Source organism: Tiliqua scincoides, chromosome 4 (assembly GCF_035046505.1).
Source record: "Tiliqua scincoides isolate rTilSci1 chromosome 4, rTilSci1.hap2, whole genome shotgun sequence".
Taxonomy (NCBI): domain Eukaryota; kingdom Metazoa; phylum Chordata; class Lepidosauria; order Squamata; family Scincidae; genus Tiliqua; species Tiliqua scincoides.
Window position 1 is genome coordinate 161,317,871 of NC_089824.1, and position 15,019 is coordinate 161,332,889.

A 15,019-nucleotide genomic window follows, 5' to 3' on the forward strand; every position below is an offset into this window, starting at 1 on the left:
CCTTGGCCTTCTTCCAGGCTTCTTCCAGGCTTCCAATCCTTCTGTATAATTATCTCTCTCTATTTCTTTAACTCAGAGAAGCAAACCCATTAAAAGGCAAGCAGGCATTTTTTTTGCAAACTCAGGTCCTAGGGCCCAATCCTATCTAATTTTCCAGTGCTGGTGCAGCTGTGCCAATGGGGCATGCAATGCATCCTGTGGTGGGGAGGCAGTCTCAGAGGCCTCCTCAATGTATGGGAACATTTGTTCCTTCACCCCAGAGTTGCATTGTGGCTGCAATTGTGCTGGAAAGTGGGATAGGATTGGGCCCTAAATCATCTCTTTGATGACTCGTCTTTTTAACTTACAGTGCTTTACAGCTCAGACTAAGAGTTGAATCTTGCATGTGGGTGGGTGCGTGTGACTGGCTTGCCATACATCCTTCCTGAATAGAATGTTTCAGGTGCTTTTGCTATGCATCCCATTTTGTGTGAACAGGAGGCACCCCAACAATTGGATTGCCAATGTATTGCGGTGTTGGAGTACTGGACTACTAGAAAGACCCTGTTCAGCCATGAGGCTTCCTGGGTGACCAATTATTGTTTCTCATCCCACCCTACCTTAGTGGGCTGCTGTGAGCTAAGAGGAGGGGCAGTATACTGTATAAATGTGAAAATAGTCATTTATTCATAATTTTTATGAACTGCTCCTGTTGTGGGAGTTTGGTACATAGTAAGTACAAAACCTAACATGGACAAAGTTTGTCTATTTTTAGTGAAAGCAATTTTCCTTCTGAAGCAAATTTCTATGTGTTGGCTCTGTAAAAAAAAAATAGATTTTTGTACTGCTACTCACTATGAAAGCTGAAATTGCTGTGTAGGATGATAATAATAGGGTAGCAACTATTAGGCATTAGCTAGCTGTTTTCCACTTTTGCATGTAATAAATGAAATCATTAAAGTAATGCGATTAGATACTCAGGATTATAACGGGGTAGAAAAAAAGTCATTTGATGCCCTGTTCATTTTCCTTTCCGAGTGAGAGTGACTGGCTGGACTATCCATAATTTGTCTAGTTAAACAATGGCAGCCCCTTCAGAGACTGAAGATGCGTCCTGTGCCAAGCTGGATGCATATGAAACATAAGGTGTTTTGTGTAAAGCTTACATTCACTCCAATCTCATCCAAATAAAATTATGCATTTTTCTTCTTGCAGAAAGAAATGACAGACAGAATTTGCCATTAAGATCGGTTTTGCAGAGTCATCATTTGCATGGACAAGCCAATCTAATGATGAACCATTACGGTTCAGTGGACTACTGATAGATTATCTGAAGAGCTTTCTGTTCCAAGGGCTGCACCTCTTCTCTAATGGCTGTGACCATCTAAGGCAATATTTCAGTGGCATTCTCTTGAGGCCCACCTCCTGCTGCTACATTGCCTTGCATCTTAAAGAGACTCCAAAGGGGAATTTACCCATATTGACCAGAAGCTGAATGCTGGAACAGTATTGTCATCCCCATAGAAGTTTGGTCTGTCAAAGAAGAAAATGATCACCAGAAACTCTGCCTTGTGTTGCCTTGGAAAAAATGGTTGACCACACTGCTTCACCCCCCCCCCCCAAAAAAAAAGCGACAAAGAGCTGTAGAATATTTCCACACAGCCGAAAAGAGTTTGGGAAGAGAGGTGCTAGGAGGATCCTAGGCACGCTGAGGAATCCTGGATTGAAAGAACAGTTTCTGCCAAATAAGACAGAATTCATAGAAAATAATATATCAGAGGGACCAAGGAATCATTCAGTCCAGTTTGTTCTGCAAGGCAAGGTGGTCATCTATAGGGAAAAATTCTTGCAGTTCCGAATGCCAGAAGACCGAGAAGTGGTGTATCATATTAAAGTGCCTGGAAGGAAAGGGCTCCACATCACTCGACTAAATGAGCCAAACCATGTGCTAAAGGTGAAGTATAAGCACTACAGATTCTGATTTGAAGCCCAGGAAGGTAATCAGTGCTCAGGATAAACAGTCCTTTTCACAAATGGATCACAAATCAACCAGCTCTTCAGTTCTTTGACAACCACACAAAAATTATTGCTTCTTAGAAAATACAAACTGCTTTATGTTGAGTCTGATCAATGGTGCATCTTCCCTGGCTAATGGCAGTCCAGTCCAGTCCTTTAACAGACCTTAACTGAAGATGCCAGGGAAGGAACCTGAAACTTCTACCTACAAATTGTGGGGTCAACCACTGAGCCCTGACCATAAGAACATAAGAGCCCTGCAAGATCAGGCCCAGAGCCCATCTAGCCCAGGAAGCCCAACCAGCTTCCTGTATCTCAAAACAACCCACCAGATGCTTCAGGGAGCACTCAAGACCACAAGATACTTGCATCTCGCTGCATCTGGCATTCTGTTTACCCTTGCACCCCCAAACAAAGACACCAGACTGCACTTGGGTTTGTGGGCCACTGCATAATTAGACCCCTCTCCATAATTCTCAGTAATGGATTTCCCCACTAGCTGTTACTTGCAGCTTTCTGCTTTTGAGAAGAGAGTTATTTTTCATCTTTTTATTTTATTTTTTTAAAGGAAGGATCTGAGCCACATTATATGGATAAGTTTTACTAGTTTATTTGGTAAATATTTATATCTTGTGTTACCCTCTTATATTTCTGCCTATGAAGTTTAAATGCTAAAATTGCACAGAGTTTTGGACTGACAGCACTTATTTTTCAAATGAAAACAGATATAAAAACCAGCAAAGACAAAAGAGCATCAAGGTAAATGAAGATATGTACCAGTTTTTCTACCAAACACAAAATCATCATATACATATGTATGTTCTTTGGTATTGCCCTCTCCTTGTATATCTGTCAACAGCTTGCCCTCCCACCCTGTTCCTTGCTCCTTCTGCTGCTGCTTTTTCCCCCCATTAAAAACCAAACAAACATTGATCTAAATGACAAGGATACTCCCCATCTGTGCAGCAAGTCTGGAGAAATGTATCTGGTTTATCAAACTGTCTACATCCATGCCTCCTCCAAAGAGAGGGGGTGAGAGATTGGGATTATATATGTTTCAGGGAAGTGTGGGTGTGTAGTAAATAATCAAGCCACAACCCCTTTCCTCAGTTTTCTGTTTGGCACCCCACTTTGCAAGCATCAGCCGTATGCTCTCTTTGCCTTTCTTTCCTTTAGCAAAGAACCAGCACCCGCAGGCTTTGTGGACAAACGATGGAGACAGTGACAGAGGCACCGGCTCTTATCCACAATGGCAACAGTAGTGGGAGAACTTCAGAGAAGGGAGACTGCTGGGATTGTGCCTCTGTCCCCATTCTGTCTGCTCTTTGAAACTGTGGGTTGTGGAGAACGACACAATATTGAACCAAAGTGCTAGTATAGGGTTCACACAGAATCCTGCCTTCTTTTGCCTCTCATCTAGAAACAATCATGGAGACTGACTGATTGGTTGGCATAAGTGGATAATAAAGTAACACCCATCCCCATGCTCTTCTCTGGAAAATGGTTAGCATCTTTTTTGCTCCATTTATGCAGTGTTTCAGATAAAACTAGACTGCACTAAGAATCACTATGACACTTTTATAGTAGCCCAGTTGCAATAGAGTTTCATTTTAATAGCACCTTCACAATCTACTGTGCATTATGTGAGACTCCATAGGCACATGAGCCACGACGCGCACACACACACTTCTTCAGCAAACAGGTTATATCTGAAGAGATTAGTATATGGATACAGCTTTCATTTTAGAGGCCGTCTACTTCACAGCGACTAGGTTAGCTTTTTGGAACAATCAAACCTTCTGATTGTTCACCATAGGCCATGCACACGGTAATGTCGATATGTCATGCTCAGATTGGAGTAGGGCAGCATTACTCCCAAGCAAAGACCGATCACCTGGTGGCTGCTGTGGAATAACTTGTAGTGCCATAGACCACAATGCAAATATACAGTTTCCTTTCTGTGCCCTGGGGGATTCACATTGGCTTTGGGAGCAGAGGTCTCATGTTTTGCATGTATGATGAAATACAACATTGCTACATGTGTGAGAGGCAGTACCTGTGGCCAGCACTGCAGTTTGAAAAGCAAACAAATGTGGCATGCGGAGTAGATTGCTAAAACTAAATTTAAACATAATCAGGGAATTGTGATCTCTGAAAAAAGGATAATCCACCACAGTGTCTGGAAGCATTATGTTCTACTAAGACAATAAGATTCCTTCCTAAGAAAAGAAAAGTGGCAACCCTTGTCCTACAGACAATTAGCATGTATGTCTACAGCTCCTCTTAAACCTTGCACCTTCGTACAGTTGCAATCCTGACCCAATAGTCCACCTTTTTTTTCTTTTAGTGATTTCTCATAATACCAGTTAATGCCAGTTAAAAGAAAGCTTAGTCATCCCATTTTGAGCTTTGATTAAATCACACCTACAGATACTTGCATATGAATAAAGAAATACTTATGTAGAAAGGATTGTATGTATGTGTGCAGCATACAAGAGGAGGGAGAATACATTTTCCTAAAATAGTGCTTGCCATGGGCAAGTAATATCTTTTTAAGGGACATGAACCATCCCATTAACCACTGCACATTTTAGTTGATGAAATGATTTTTAAAAATATAGTAATCTAAGCAATTATCAACTCACAATTGCAGGCCTACTTTTCCAAATGTTCCCACAGCAGGTTAAAGGCAGGGAGTCTTTACAGCCTGACCTATAAAACTATTGGTTTCTATAACTGAATGACAATAGACCTTACTTGGCTTTGCACATTAAAGGAAGCACTGACAAGAGAAGTGCAGGCAATTCATGCTCCCAGCATGTTGTAACAGCTTAGCCCACTGCTTTTCCCTCTCCCCGCCCCTCCCCTGTTGAAACCAGGACCTCTCTGGGGTCACCATGAGATGACTTGAACAACCACAAGCAGGGCTAAAACTAATCTTGCACACCACTCTTACCACCAGACCAGTCCTCAGACTAGGTGAACTAGAGGCCTTTGGGCATCCCAGCTACACAGAGGAGAAAGAAATCCTGAAACCCAAGGATTTCCTCCCTTACCAGAACTCTGGCAAGAAACACAATATAGTGACTTCATGGTCAGGACTAGATTTAGGCTGCAATTCTAAGCACACTTTCCTGGGAGTAAGCCCCATTGAATATAGGAGAACTTACTTCTGAGTAGACATGCCTAGGATTGTGCTATTAGTTGAACCAATCTTCCCTACTTAGTAACAATGCACTGCAGTAAAGTTTTCATGTGGTCATTACATTCTAGCCAATTACAGCCCAAAGTTCCACAAAGCAGTCTGTCCAAAAGTAGCCCCGTGTAACTCACAGCTGGAGTAAATTTTTAACTAGTCCAACATCTCCCAACTTTGAAGGCATGGTCAGCCAAGATAACACAAGTATCTCCCCTGAGAACATTTCCAACTAGCCATTATTCTCATGGAGACACAGGCCATTTCCCCTCTGATGAATGTTTGAGTGCTTCAAGATGGAGTTTTGGTCTCAAAATGGAGTTTACAATGTCTTCACATTAGGTAACATGCAAAAAAGAAATCTGTGCATATTCTTCACAGTGCGCTACACGTGCATGTGGATCCAACACACCTATCAACAGGAAAGATGTGTGATTTTCTCTTCACACATTACCCCTAAAATGCAACAAGCAGAGTACAAGTCACAGATGTTTCTTTTTGAGTTACTTCTGAGTAATATCAAAAGCTGTTTTATATGTCACCACCCTATGTTGATTCATACACTTGACCCATCTAATTCATTGTTGGACTATAAAAAATTAACATTCTAGCTCTGAATTTTGTTCACATCTCCTTAACTTGGCCATGAATGGAAAGTATGTACAAAGCTGTAACATCTCTTACTGTTTTTCTTTTAGAAGCTACTTTTACTTTAATTGAAACAGAGGATTGGATTAGATTCATTCCTGCCAGTTAGCAAGCCTGGTAAATAGGTAGACAAAGAGCTTCAAGGGAAAAAGAGAGTTAATTAAATTAGCAATTAAAAAGTAAAGGAAGTCTCCCAGGATAAAACAGGAGCTTGCATCACATGAATGGATATTATGATGTGAATCCCTTGTTGTAATTAATAGTCTTCCATGTTGCTATTTCTCTTGCATAGCTGCCTTGTGCATTTTTCAGGTGGAAGTATATTTGATATACAACATGTTCATTGTACCACTTTAGCTATTAACTGGATTCAAAGAGCTTTGAATGACTGTCAAAATCCTATTGAATCTATGAAATGGGTATCTCCAAAACTAGAGCTGATAGGACAAAACCAATGCCATTTTTGGAATCCGTGCCCCCAAAATATCCAAGAATAAGTCTAACTTCTGAAGCAACAGAACAATTTTGTTGCTGTTGTTGGGTTGTGTTATTTGTGGTTTTCCAGACTTCACAATCAACAGTGAAAAGCACAATGCATGCAAACCATCAATGTTTTGTCATAGTGAAGCATTGCAAAACATGTTTGACAGTGTTGGCTGCTTTTGCAATTTGTCACAAAGTGATCAGGAAAAAAAAGTTCATGTCTGCCATGTCAGGATGTGCCTTCTTCAAATGTTCAATCAGTCTGGAAGGCTTCATTGCCTCATCAGAAAAGACCTTTTCAAGTGTTAGGCACATTGGCAGCTAGTTGGCTTGTTGGTGCTGGTATAAATCTATACTTCAGATATTCCAAACTAGATTGTCTACATTTCTTTGAATTTCTGCTTCTACCATTTCTGTTCAATGACAGATACAGAAACACGTGTGGTGACTACAGTTTCTCAAAACATGCTGTACCGGTCTGACAAGAGTGCTGGTTGTATACTTGTTGGCAACCTTCAGTCTCGAAAGACTATGGTATCGCGCTCTGAAAGGTGGTTCTGGAACAGCGTCTAGTGTGGCTGAAAAGGCCAATTCGGGAGTGACAGCAAGTGCAGTCTGTCCCTGGTCTGTCTCCCTGGCTATGGTTGTATACATTTACCATAAATTTGTATACTTTCTACTAGATTTCACCACAGTGCAGAGGCAGAAACTTGGAGTGCCATTTGCCAGCATGGTGCCATATTCCCTCCACTTCCAGCACCTCCCTGCTACCTCATGGCTCTGGTAATCCCACAGCCCCCAAGGGGTGGTACTACCCACTTTAGGAATCTCCACTCTAGGACACTCTAGTCTCTTGGAGACTATTTGAAGATCTTCCCTGCACAAGGCTCTGACTGGAATATGAGGTTTCAAAAGGATGCTTTGTTTTGTGATTTTTGTGCCACAGAATAATTTTCTAGCTATAATAATCCAGGTGTATTTTTATTAGATGAACTAGTAGACCAGACAGGGTGTTGGATGAGAACATTCCTGTTTCACTGGTCTTTCTGGTTTTTCCAGACTTACTGTCCTAAGCTGCTGTATCTAATTATGAAAAGAATGAAAAACCCTTTTGGAAAGCATATCCAAAAAGCATTTTTGGAAAGAAAAAGCATTTTTCTTTTTCTTAATACAGATCCACCTAAACTACAAGAACAATCGACTCTGTACTTCACATTTTTCTTCGAAATTGCATTGAAATGAGAAATATTGACTGGAAACTGTTTTTCCTTCTGCACCTTTCTGCTGAGATCTTATTTATGAGACTTCGATGCTGATAAGATAATTTTGCTTGCACCACTTGTTACTAGCTGTAGATATTATGTTGCCATTAACACCTTCTGTGTTCTTGAGAGGAGGAGTGCAACTTGAAAAACTGACATCTGAATGTTAAGCAAGAGTGCAATCTTGGGCATGTCTACTCAGAAGTAAGCTTCATTGACTTCAGTGGGACTTACTCCTAGGTAAGTGCCTAGGATTGCAGCCTAAGCATCTTTACAAGACTTGAACAGTTCTGACTTCATTTGGGTGACTTTAAAAATAAATCCCTGCTTGTATTGAAACAGTATATAATATTATCCTATGAAAACTATATATTATGTAACTTTAAACATGTGCCACATGCTCTTTAAAGGACCCAGTGTAGATTACATATAGGCATTTCAAATTCCATAAGATAACAGCATAATAAAACCTGCTTTTAAATACATATTTCCATTTAATCAAGTGAGGAAGCCCCTGTACACATGGTAAAATTATGACTCACTTCTGATCCTGTTTTTATTTAGTACCATGGGGTATGCAACTCATTAAAGTCCATACAGGCTCTGAATTGGGGGGTATGCACATCTGTGGAGCACTTGCCACATTTCCAGTAATAACTCTGCTGCTCTTGTGGTTGTTGTTCAGTGCTGAAAAGCATTTTAAAGCAGGTTAAACTTCTTATTCTCCCTTTGTAGAAGAGCACAATATATGTGCTTTCAAAGCATTTCAAGGCCATACATCTGGAGGCATCTTCTTGAGCTTGAAGATGGAGATAGTCTTTCAGTGCACATCAAAAATAACCAGTGGAAGCAGGCAGGGTCTCTGAGAGGAATTTTATCAGGGGGTACAAAGTTTATTTTGGGCCCCTTTGCAAAGGTAGAGCTGTGAAACAGAGCAGGGGAGGGTGGTGATGGGTGGGCAGAATAGGGGCAGGGAGGGGGAAGCAGGGTGAGGGGAGGGTAGAGACAGCTGGAAAAGTCTTTGGAACCCAGGTCTACCCACCCATGTGGCATCAGTAGTGTCCCCAGCATCCCCTATCATGGTAGTGTCCCCAGCATCCCCAGTCATGATAGTGTATCCAGCATCCCGTGTGGGCAACAAGTTTGAGTAGATAGGAAAATGTTTGATTCCAGGAAATTTCTGGGCCTTCTCCTTTGGCTCCTGGGCCCCCCTTTTGACCCCGGGCCCGGGTACAAATTACCCCCTTTACCCCCTCTCCTAGCCCCTGGAAGCAGGCACTCACTTGGGGCAACAAAGTCCCTTGCAAGACCTTCTGGGTTCACTTGCCTTCCACTAGAAATGTCCTCCTTTTTGGATTATTGATTCTCTTGGGCTGCAAACTCGTAAATACAATACTTACCTAGGAGTCCCATTGCACTCAATGAGATTTCTTCTCAGTAGACCAGCATAGGATTGTGCTATTGATACCACAGGTATTTGAACTGTATGTGGTATTATGTATGATCTTCTTTATATCTTTGTTATATTTTTTCTGTGTGTTGATATGAACTATAAAGGTTGAAACAATGAGGCTTTGATTTAGTTATATATGCCAGTAGGATTTCTTTCCCTTCAAAGTAATGAACAAGACAATTACAAATACAATCAAGAGACTGTAGGATATAATTGAAAATGACATCTTAAAAATAGATTATGCATTTCTCCTGCAATTGTTTGCCAGCCATGCTATTCATATATATTTGATTTGTAACTTGTGCATTTAAAAAATCTTTTGCTAGAACAATCTATTACCAGAACACATTCACTAAGTATCCACTGGATGTTACTTTTATTTTATACTGCACAGCAAATAAGACTAGTTCAAGTCACATGAATTTTGTTTTGTTTGGGTTGCTCTTTTCCTAGAAAATGAATAAAATCGTTTCCTGGAAACAGAATTCCCATTCTACACAATAACAAGTGCTTTGAAGTAAAGCAGGAAGTAATGTACTTTCAAAGTAGTCTCCGCTCCGTCAAACAGAACTTAGCAGCCATTCACCATCTGTTGTTGTGAAAGTGGCAACCGTAACTGCACCCTTACGTTGTGTAAACTTAAAATCCCGGATGTTGTGTTGCCACTAGATAACAGACTGGGCAGGGTGCTGCACGCTGTAGAAGAACTTCCCTTCTTAGTTCTAGCATGATACACAGCAGGGCTTAGGAGAGGGGGGTAAAGGCGGTAATTTGTACCCGGGCCCAGGGTCAGAAAGGGGGCCCAAGAGTCAAAGGAGGGGCCCCAGAAAGTTCCTGGGATCTTACATTTTCCTATCTCACCCGAACTCGCTGCCTGCACATGATGTTGGGGGCTAAATTGCAGGCATGCAGTGGCAACTGCTGCTGCAAGCCATGCACACTGGGCTCAGGAATGCATCCATGACCCTCCATAACACCATTTCACATTTGGGAGGAAACTGGCATGCTGTAGTAGCTCTTTGCCTTGTGGATCCAATAACCATGAAGGACTGCTCAGGGACATAGTTGCAGGGCTGCAGCTGCTGCAGAAGTTTGTTTTGGTGCACACAGGACACTGTCCATTCTAGTGTGACTCTAACTACAATGATGCTAATTTTCTGCAATGATTTGCTATACTTCAAAGATTTTAGAGAGACTAAGGAGTGTGTTTGGTTTTCCATTTTACTTTATCTAGCTGCCAATCCCGCATGGTTAGGAAGACTTGGGCTCCACATCAAGAAGCCTGGTAGAACTGGGCTTCAAAGACTATTATGGCTGTCAGCACCCTCCCCCTGCCTTATTTTGTCTCCCATTCTGCCTGCTCTCATTGCTCCCCTCCTCCTTTGGGAAGGGGCCCAAAAGAAACTTTGTACCCTCCCCCCCATAAAATTCCTCTCAGAGGCCCTGATACACACCATTCCATAGCTTGAGTGAGAACAGCAGGGAGGAAGCCTGATTCTGCAGGGCAAGACAGAAGGGCCAGGAACAAATAGGCACTCCTAATAAACGGTGGCGCAAACATCAGGACTCAAATTCACACTAGGTCTAGAACTTGCAAATACAAGGCTATGTAAAGCACCATGCACAGTGAGAGAAATACATAATTTTATTACTACTTCCCAGGGTTGTGTGAGGATATAAAGGGGTAACCCTTTGCCAAAGTCTTTGGAGGAAGGTTGGTTATAAATATGGGGAGTAACACTAAAATGTGTGGTTATTAGCTAATGTCTGACTGACAAATGTTTACTGCTGTACTAATACGTAGTAAGAGGAAGGACTATAGCTCAGGGGTAGAGCACATTACTTGCTTGCAGAAGGTTTCAAGTTCAGTTCCACATAGGCAGTGAAAGATCCTCACCTGAAACCCCAGAGAACACCCACAGCCAGATGGGTCCATCAAGCTAGATGGACCAGTGGATTGACTCAGTAACTAGCAGATTTTGATGATCTCAATTTGATACCATTTGCTAGAGAGCATTAAACACATGGCATAAGGTTGAAAGTCAGCCATATGGCAATCAGAGAAAGAGAGAGTAAATGAGAAAGAGGAGTGATTCATTCCTCTCCATTGCTTTACAGCTGTTCCCAGACAATCAGACCCAGCAGTATTATAGCTCTCTCTGATCAAAGTAGGGTGAATACTAGGCTCAGAGCCCGGAAGAACCACTGGAGGAACTGAGGGCCCAATCCTATCCAACTTTCCAGTGCCTGTGCAGCCCTGCCAATGGGGCATGCACTGCATCCTGTGGTGGTGGGGCAGTCACAGAAGCCTCCTCAAGGTATGGAAACATTTCTTCCCTTACCTTAAGGAAATCAGATCAAGAAATAAGCTGTTAGTGGCCTAATCCCATTGAGCTGCATCAGCATGTCTGTAGCCTACATTACCCTCTGCTTGTCTCAGCCTGCAATCCTAGCCACACTTACCTGGGAGTAAGCGCCATTGACTATAATGGACTTACTTCTGAGGAGGCATGCATTGGATGTTGCAAAACACAATTGCTGGCATGAGACTTGACACAAAAGGCAAGCAAAAGCCAACATTTCATGACAACAAAAAGCAAGAAAGTTCTGTATTGGATATGCTGCTAGGCAGCTGAAATGATGGAGGTCCTTGCCCGCTTGCAAATCTCTAGGAAATCAATATCTTCTGGGCTACAGAAACCTGGAATAAGTGAAACAAGAAGAGAAAACAAGCAGGAGGGAAACACATTTTTTGTCAAGATATAACCTGTCAGTAAAACCAAAAACAGATAATGCCCAGAGGTATAAATATATCATTTATATTGCTTCTTGGAGAAATACGAGCAGCATGAGGAGGGACTGATACCATGCTTCTAAGAGCAAGGTTGTGGATGTGAACATCTTCAAGGCAGATTTTGTTTACTTACATAGTTCTCAGTCTACCCACAATGGACTTCATTTTCACTGTAATAGGAACTGAAGATTCTGTCATTTTCAAAGGCACCCATTAACTGTGGCCTAATGTTTTGTTTTATTCTCTACTCCAGGGGTGCCCAAACCCTGGCCCTGGGGCCACTTGCGGTCCTTGAGGTCTCTCAATGCGGCCCACAGGGAGCTACCAGTCTCCAATGAGCCTCTGGCCCTCCAGAGATTTGTTGGAGCCCACACTAGCCCAACGCAACTGATCTCAGCGTGAGGGTGACTGTTTGACCTCTCTTGTGAGCTGTGGGATGAGGGCTCCCTCCACTGTTTGTTGTTTCATGTCTGTGATGCGGTAGAAGCAGCAGCAAAGGAAAGGCCAGCCTTGCTTTGTGCAAGGCCTTTTATAGGCCTTGAGCTATTGCAAGACCTTCATTCATTCATATAAGTTCATCTTTAATATATTTGTTTATGTAAACTTAGGTAAATTTATTCAAATTTTAAATGTCAATTAATTCCCCCACCCACCCGCACCTGACACAGTGTCAGAGATGATGAGGCCCTCCTGCCAAAAACACTGGACACCCCTGCTCTACTCTCTCTCTCTGCATGCAGTTTAACCTTAATTGAATTCATAGGTTGTGCAATCCTAAAGTTGCCTTCAGCTGGCGCAGTGTTCCCTGTGTTGGATGAGGTATTGCAAATGTGCCTTAAAGCAAGCAAGCAAGCAGCACCAGCGGGGAGGAATGCACTGCCCTGCTGATGCAGCATCCTGAGGAATAACAGCTAGTGATGGTAAGAAATGCACTGGGTGGCACAAAGGTGGAACAGAGGCAGGGAGGGGTGTTTTAGGGCTAGGGATGGTGGAATGTGGGCAGGTTAGGCCCAAAAGGGGGCAGGATCAGCAGAGCAGGCTTCTGCCATATCCTAACCACCGAATGGGGCCTGCTTGCTTTACAGGGGGTTGATTGGACAGGCCCATAGGGCAGGCTGGGGTGTTACCCAGCATAAGGGGAAAAATATCTCCTTACCCTGAGGAGACCTCCAGCTTGCTCCTGCTGAGCGCTGGATACAGCAGAGGCAGTGCAACCCTGCTGCATCAGCGTTAGTCAGGATTGGCGGCTCTCACTAACTTAAGGCACATCTACATGTGTGCTTTAAAAAAATAGACTTAAGCATCCCTTTTGAGCTAATAACTGCCCCAGAGTTTGCACAGCTCAGAGCTGGAACTCTGTGGTGGATCCAGGGGAGAAAAAACAGTAGTCATGCATAACATCTTTTTGACTATGGGAATCTGGCCCAAATCATCTGTCACCAGTGCACTGACTGCTGTTTTCCCATGGCTTGATTCCTTATCATATTGATAAAGGATAGAATCACATGATATGGACACAGCTGTCCATCTCACACGCTCCCATCCTTTGAACACAACTGGCATGATGTGGAGCCCTGCCATATGGAAACAGTAACCATACGATACTGGCCACAAAGAGCTGAACAGCTCATTTTTGTAAACATAAAATCACATGCTTAGGGAGAAGCAACCAGAAGCCAATTTAGATGTGGGATGACCAGTGTAATGTACTCCCACTAACCCCTCCCATTACAGGATGAATTTTTGCCGTTGGAGCCTTCCAACTGTCTTTGTGGACAGTCATAATTTAATAATCAATTTTTGAGTTTACTAAGGCATAGACGATGCTTTCTAGTTCTAAGTCCAGCATCAGAAATATCAGAAAAATATTTTGCATTGTTAGAAAAAAAAATAGTGGCAAAATAATATTTTAAGCAATCCTTATTTTACCAAAAAATCCTTCATTCAAGACAAAAAAGAAGTTCAACTGAATCGAAAACTGATTGTTTCTCAATGTGCTAGAGCCACAACTTTAATATTGATGCCCAGTGAAACAGCATCTGTGTTTTCATGTATCATTTTGATTTCGTACCCAAGTTCCTACCTGTATTTCTGTCCATCCCCAGCTCCCCTGTACTGCCCAGAGATGCCTCCAGCATGGCAGATACTGTGATAGATTTGGAGGCCTGTATTTATGTGCTGTGAGAATGCCAAGCACCAAAATGCTTGCAAGTAATAAAAATAGCACACACTCCATTTTATTCCATGAACAAACAGCATGATCCAGACAAATAAAGACACTTAAAAAAATAATTTATAGCTTCCTTCTGCTAATGTTAAAGGGGGGGGGGGAGGAGGGCCAGCTCCTCGTGCCTGCCTCGACCTGTGGTTCTTGAGCTTTGCTGGAAGTAATGAGCTAGACTACCTTCCATCGTGGCTGCAGGGATGGGCAACATGAAGTCTCGCCCCTCTCCATGACTGTTGCCCCTCCTCCCTCCGGAGTGCCTGGCACTGGCCCTCTGGAGTGCCTGTCGGCAGCAGTCCAATTGTTGCGCACAGGTGCTGTTGCCTGCAAGTTGTTGCCTCCTCAGCCACATTGTTGCCCCTACCCACCCTGTAGCCCAGTGCATCTGCACCCCCTAGCTACGCTACTGCCCATAGGAGACTACTGGAGCCTGTGCTGACCCACAACCGCTGCTCACGATAGTCAGAAGTGAGCTGCAGGATGAGTTAGACAAAGGCCTTTTATAGGGATGTGTATTTTATTTTAACCCCCCCCCCCATTGCCTCTGAGCAACTTATGAATGTGTTCATTCATATAAGTTCTCTCTCAAATGTATTCGTTTATGTCAATTGATTCAAATTTGAAATGGAAATTAATTCTTTCCCCCTCCCTGGCCCCCCACACAGTGTCAGAGAGATGATGTGGGCCCTCCCGTTCACCCACCCCTGTTCCACAGTCATAAACATTAAACCAGGGGTGTCAAACTTGTGTCATACTGAGGGCCGAATAGCATTCATGATGGCTGCTGAGGGCCAGAAGTGATTAGGCAGGAAGTGATGTCATTAAACAGGCCATGACCAAAAATAAGCACTTTTTCCCACTTAGGAACTCATTAGCTGCAAATGACAGAAGAGAAAATATGCAAATCTTGATCATATTTCAAGATATGGGCGAGCCCAATTTTCATGTGGGCTGCCCTTTCAGC

At 42.8% G+C, this 15,019-nt stretch overlaps 1 protein-coding gene across 2 annotated transcripts in view; it reads left to right on the forward strand.

Annotated features, from left to right (window-relative positions):
* MOB3C (MOB kinase activator 3C) overlaps positions 1–2,797 on the forward strand; it is a 31,880-nt gene extending 29,083 nt beyond the window's left edge. For both annotated transcript variants that reach the window (XM_066624807.1, XM_066624808.1), the window contains one exon: positions 1,195–2,797. In XM_066624807.1, coding sequence (XP_066480904.1) covers positions 1,195–1,224 — 30 coding nt within the window. In that variant the 3' untranslated portion in view covers positions 1,225–2,797. The remainder of the gene's footprint in view (positions 1–1,194) is intronic.
* Positions 2,798–15,019: the final 12,222 nt, after the last annotated feature.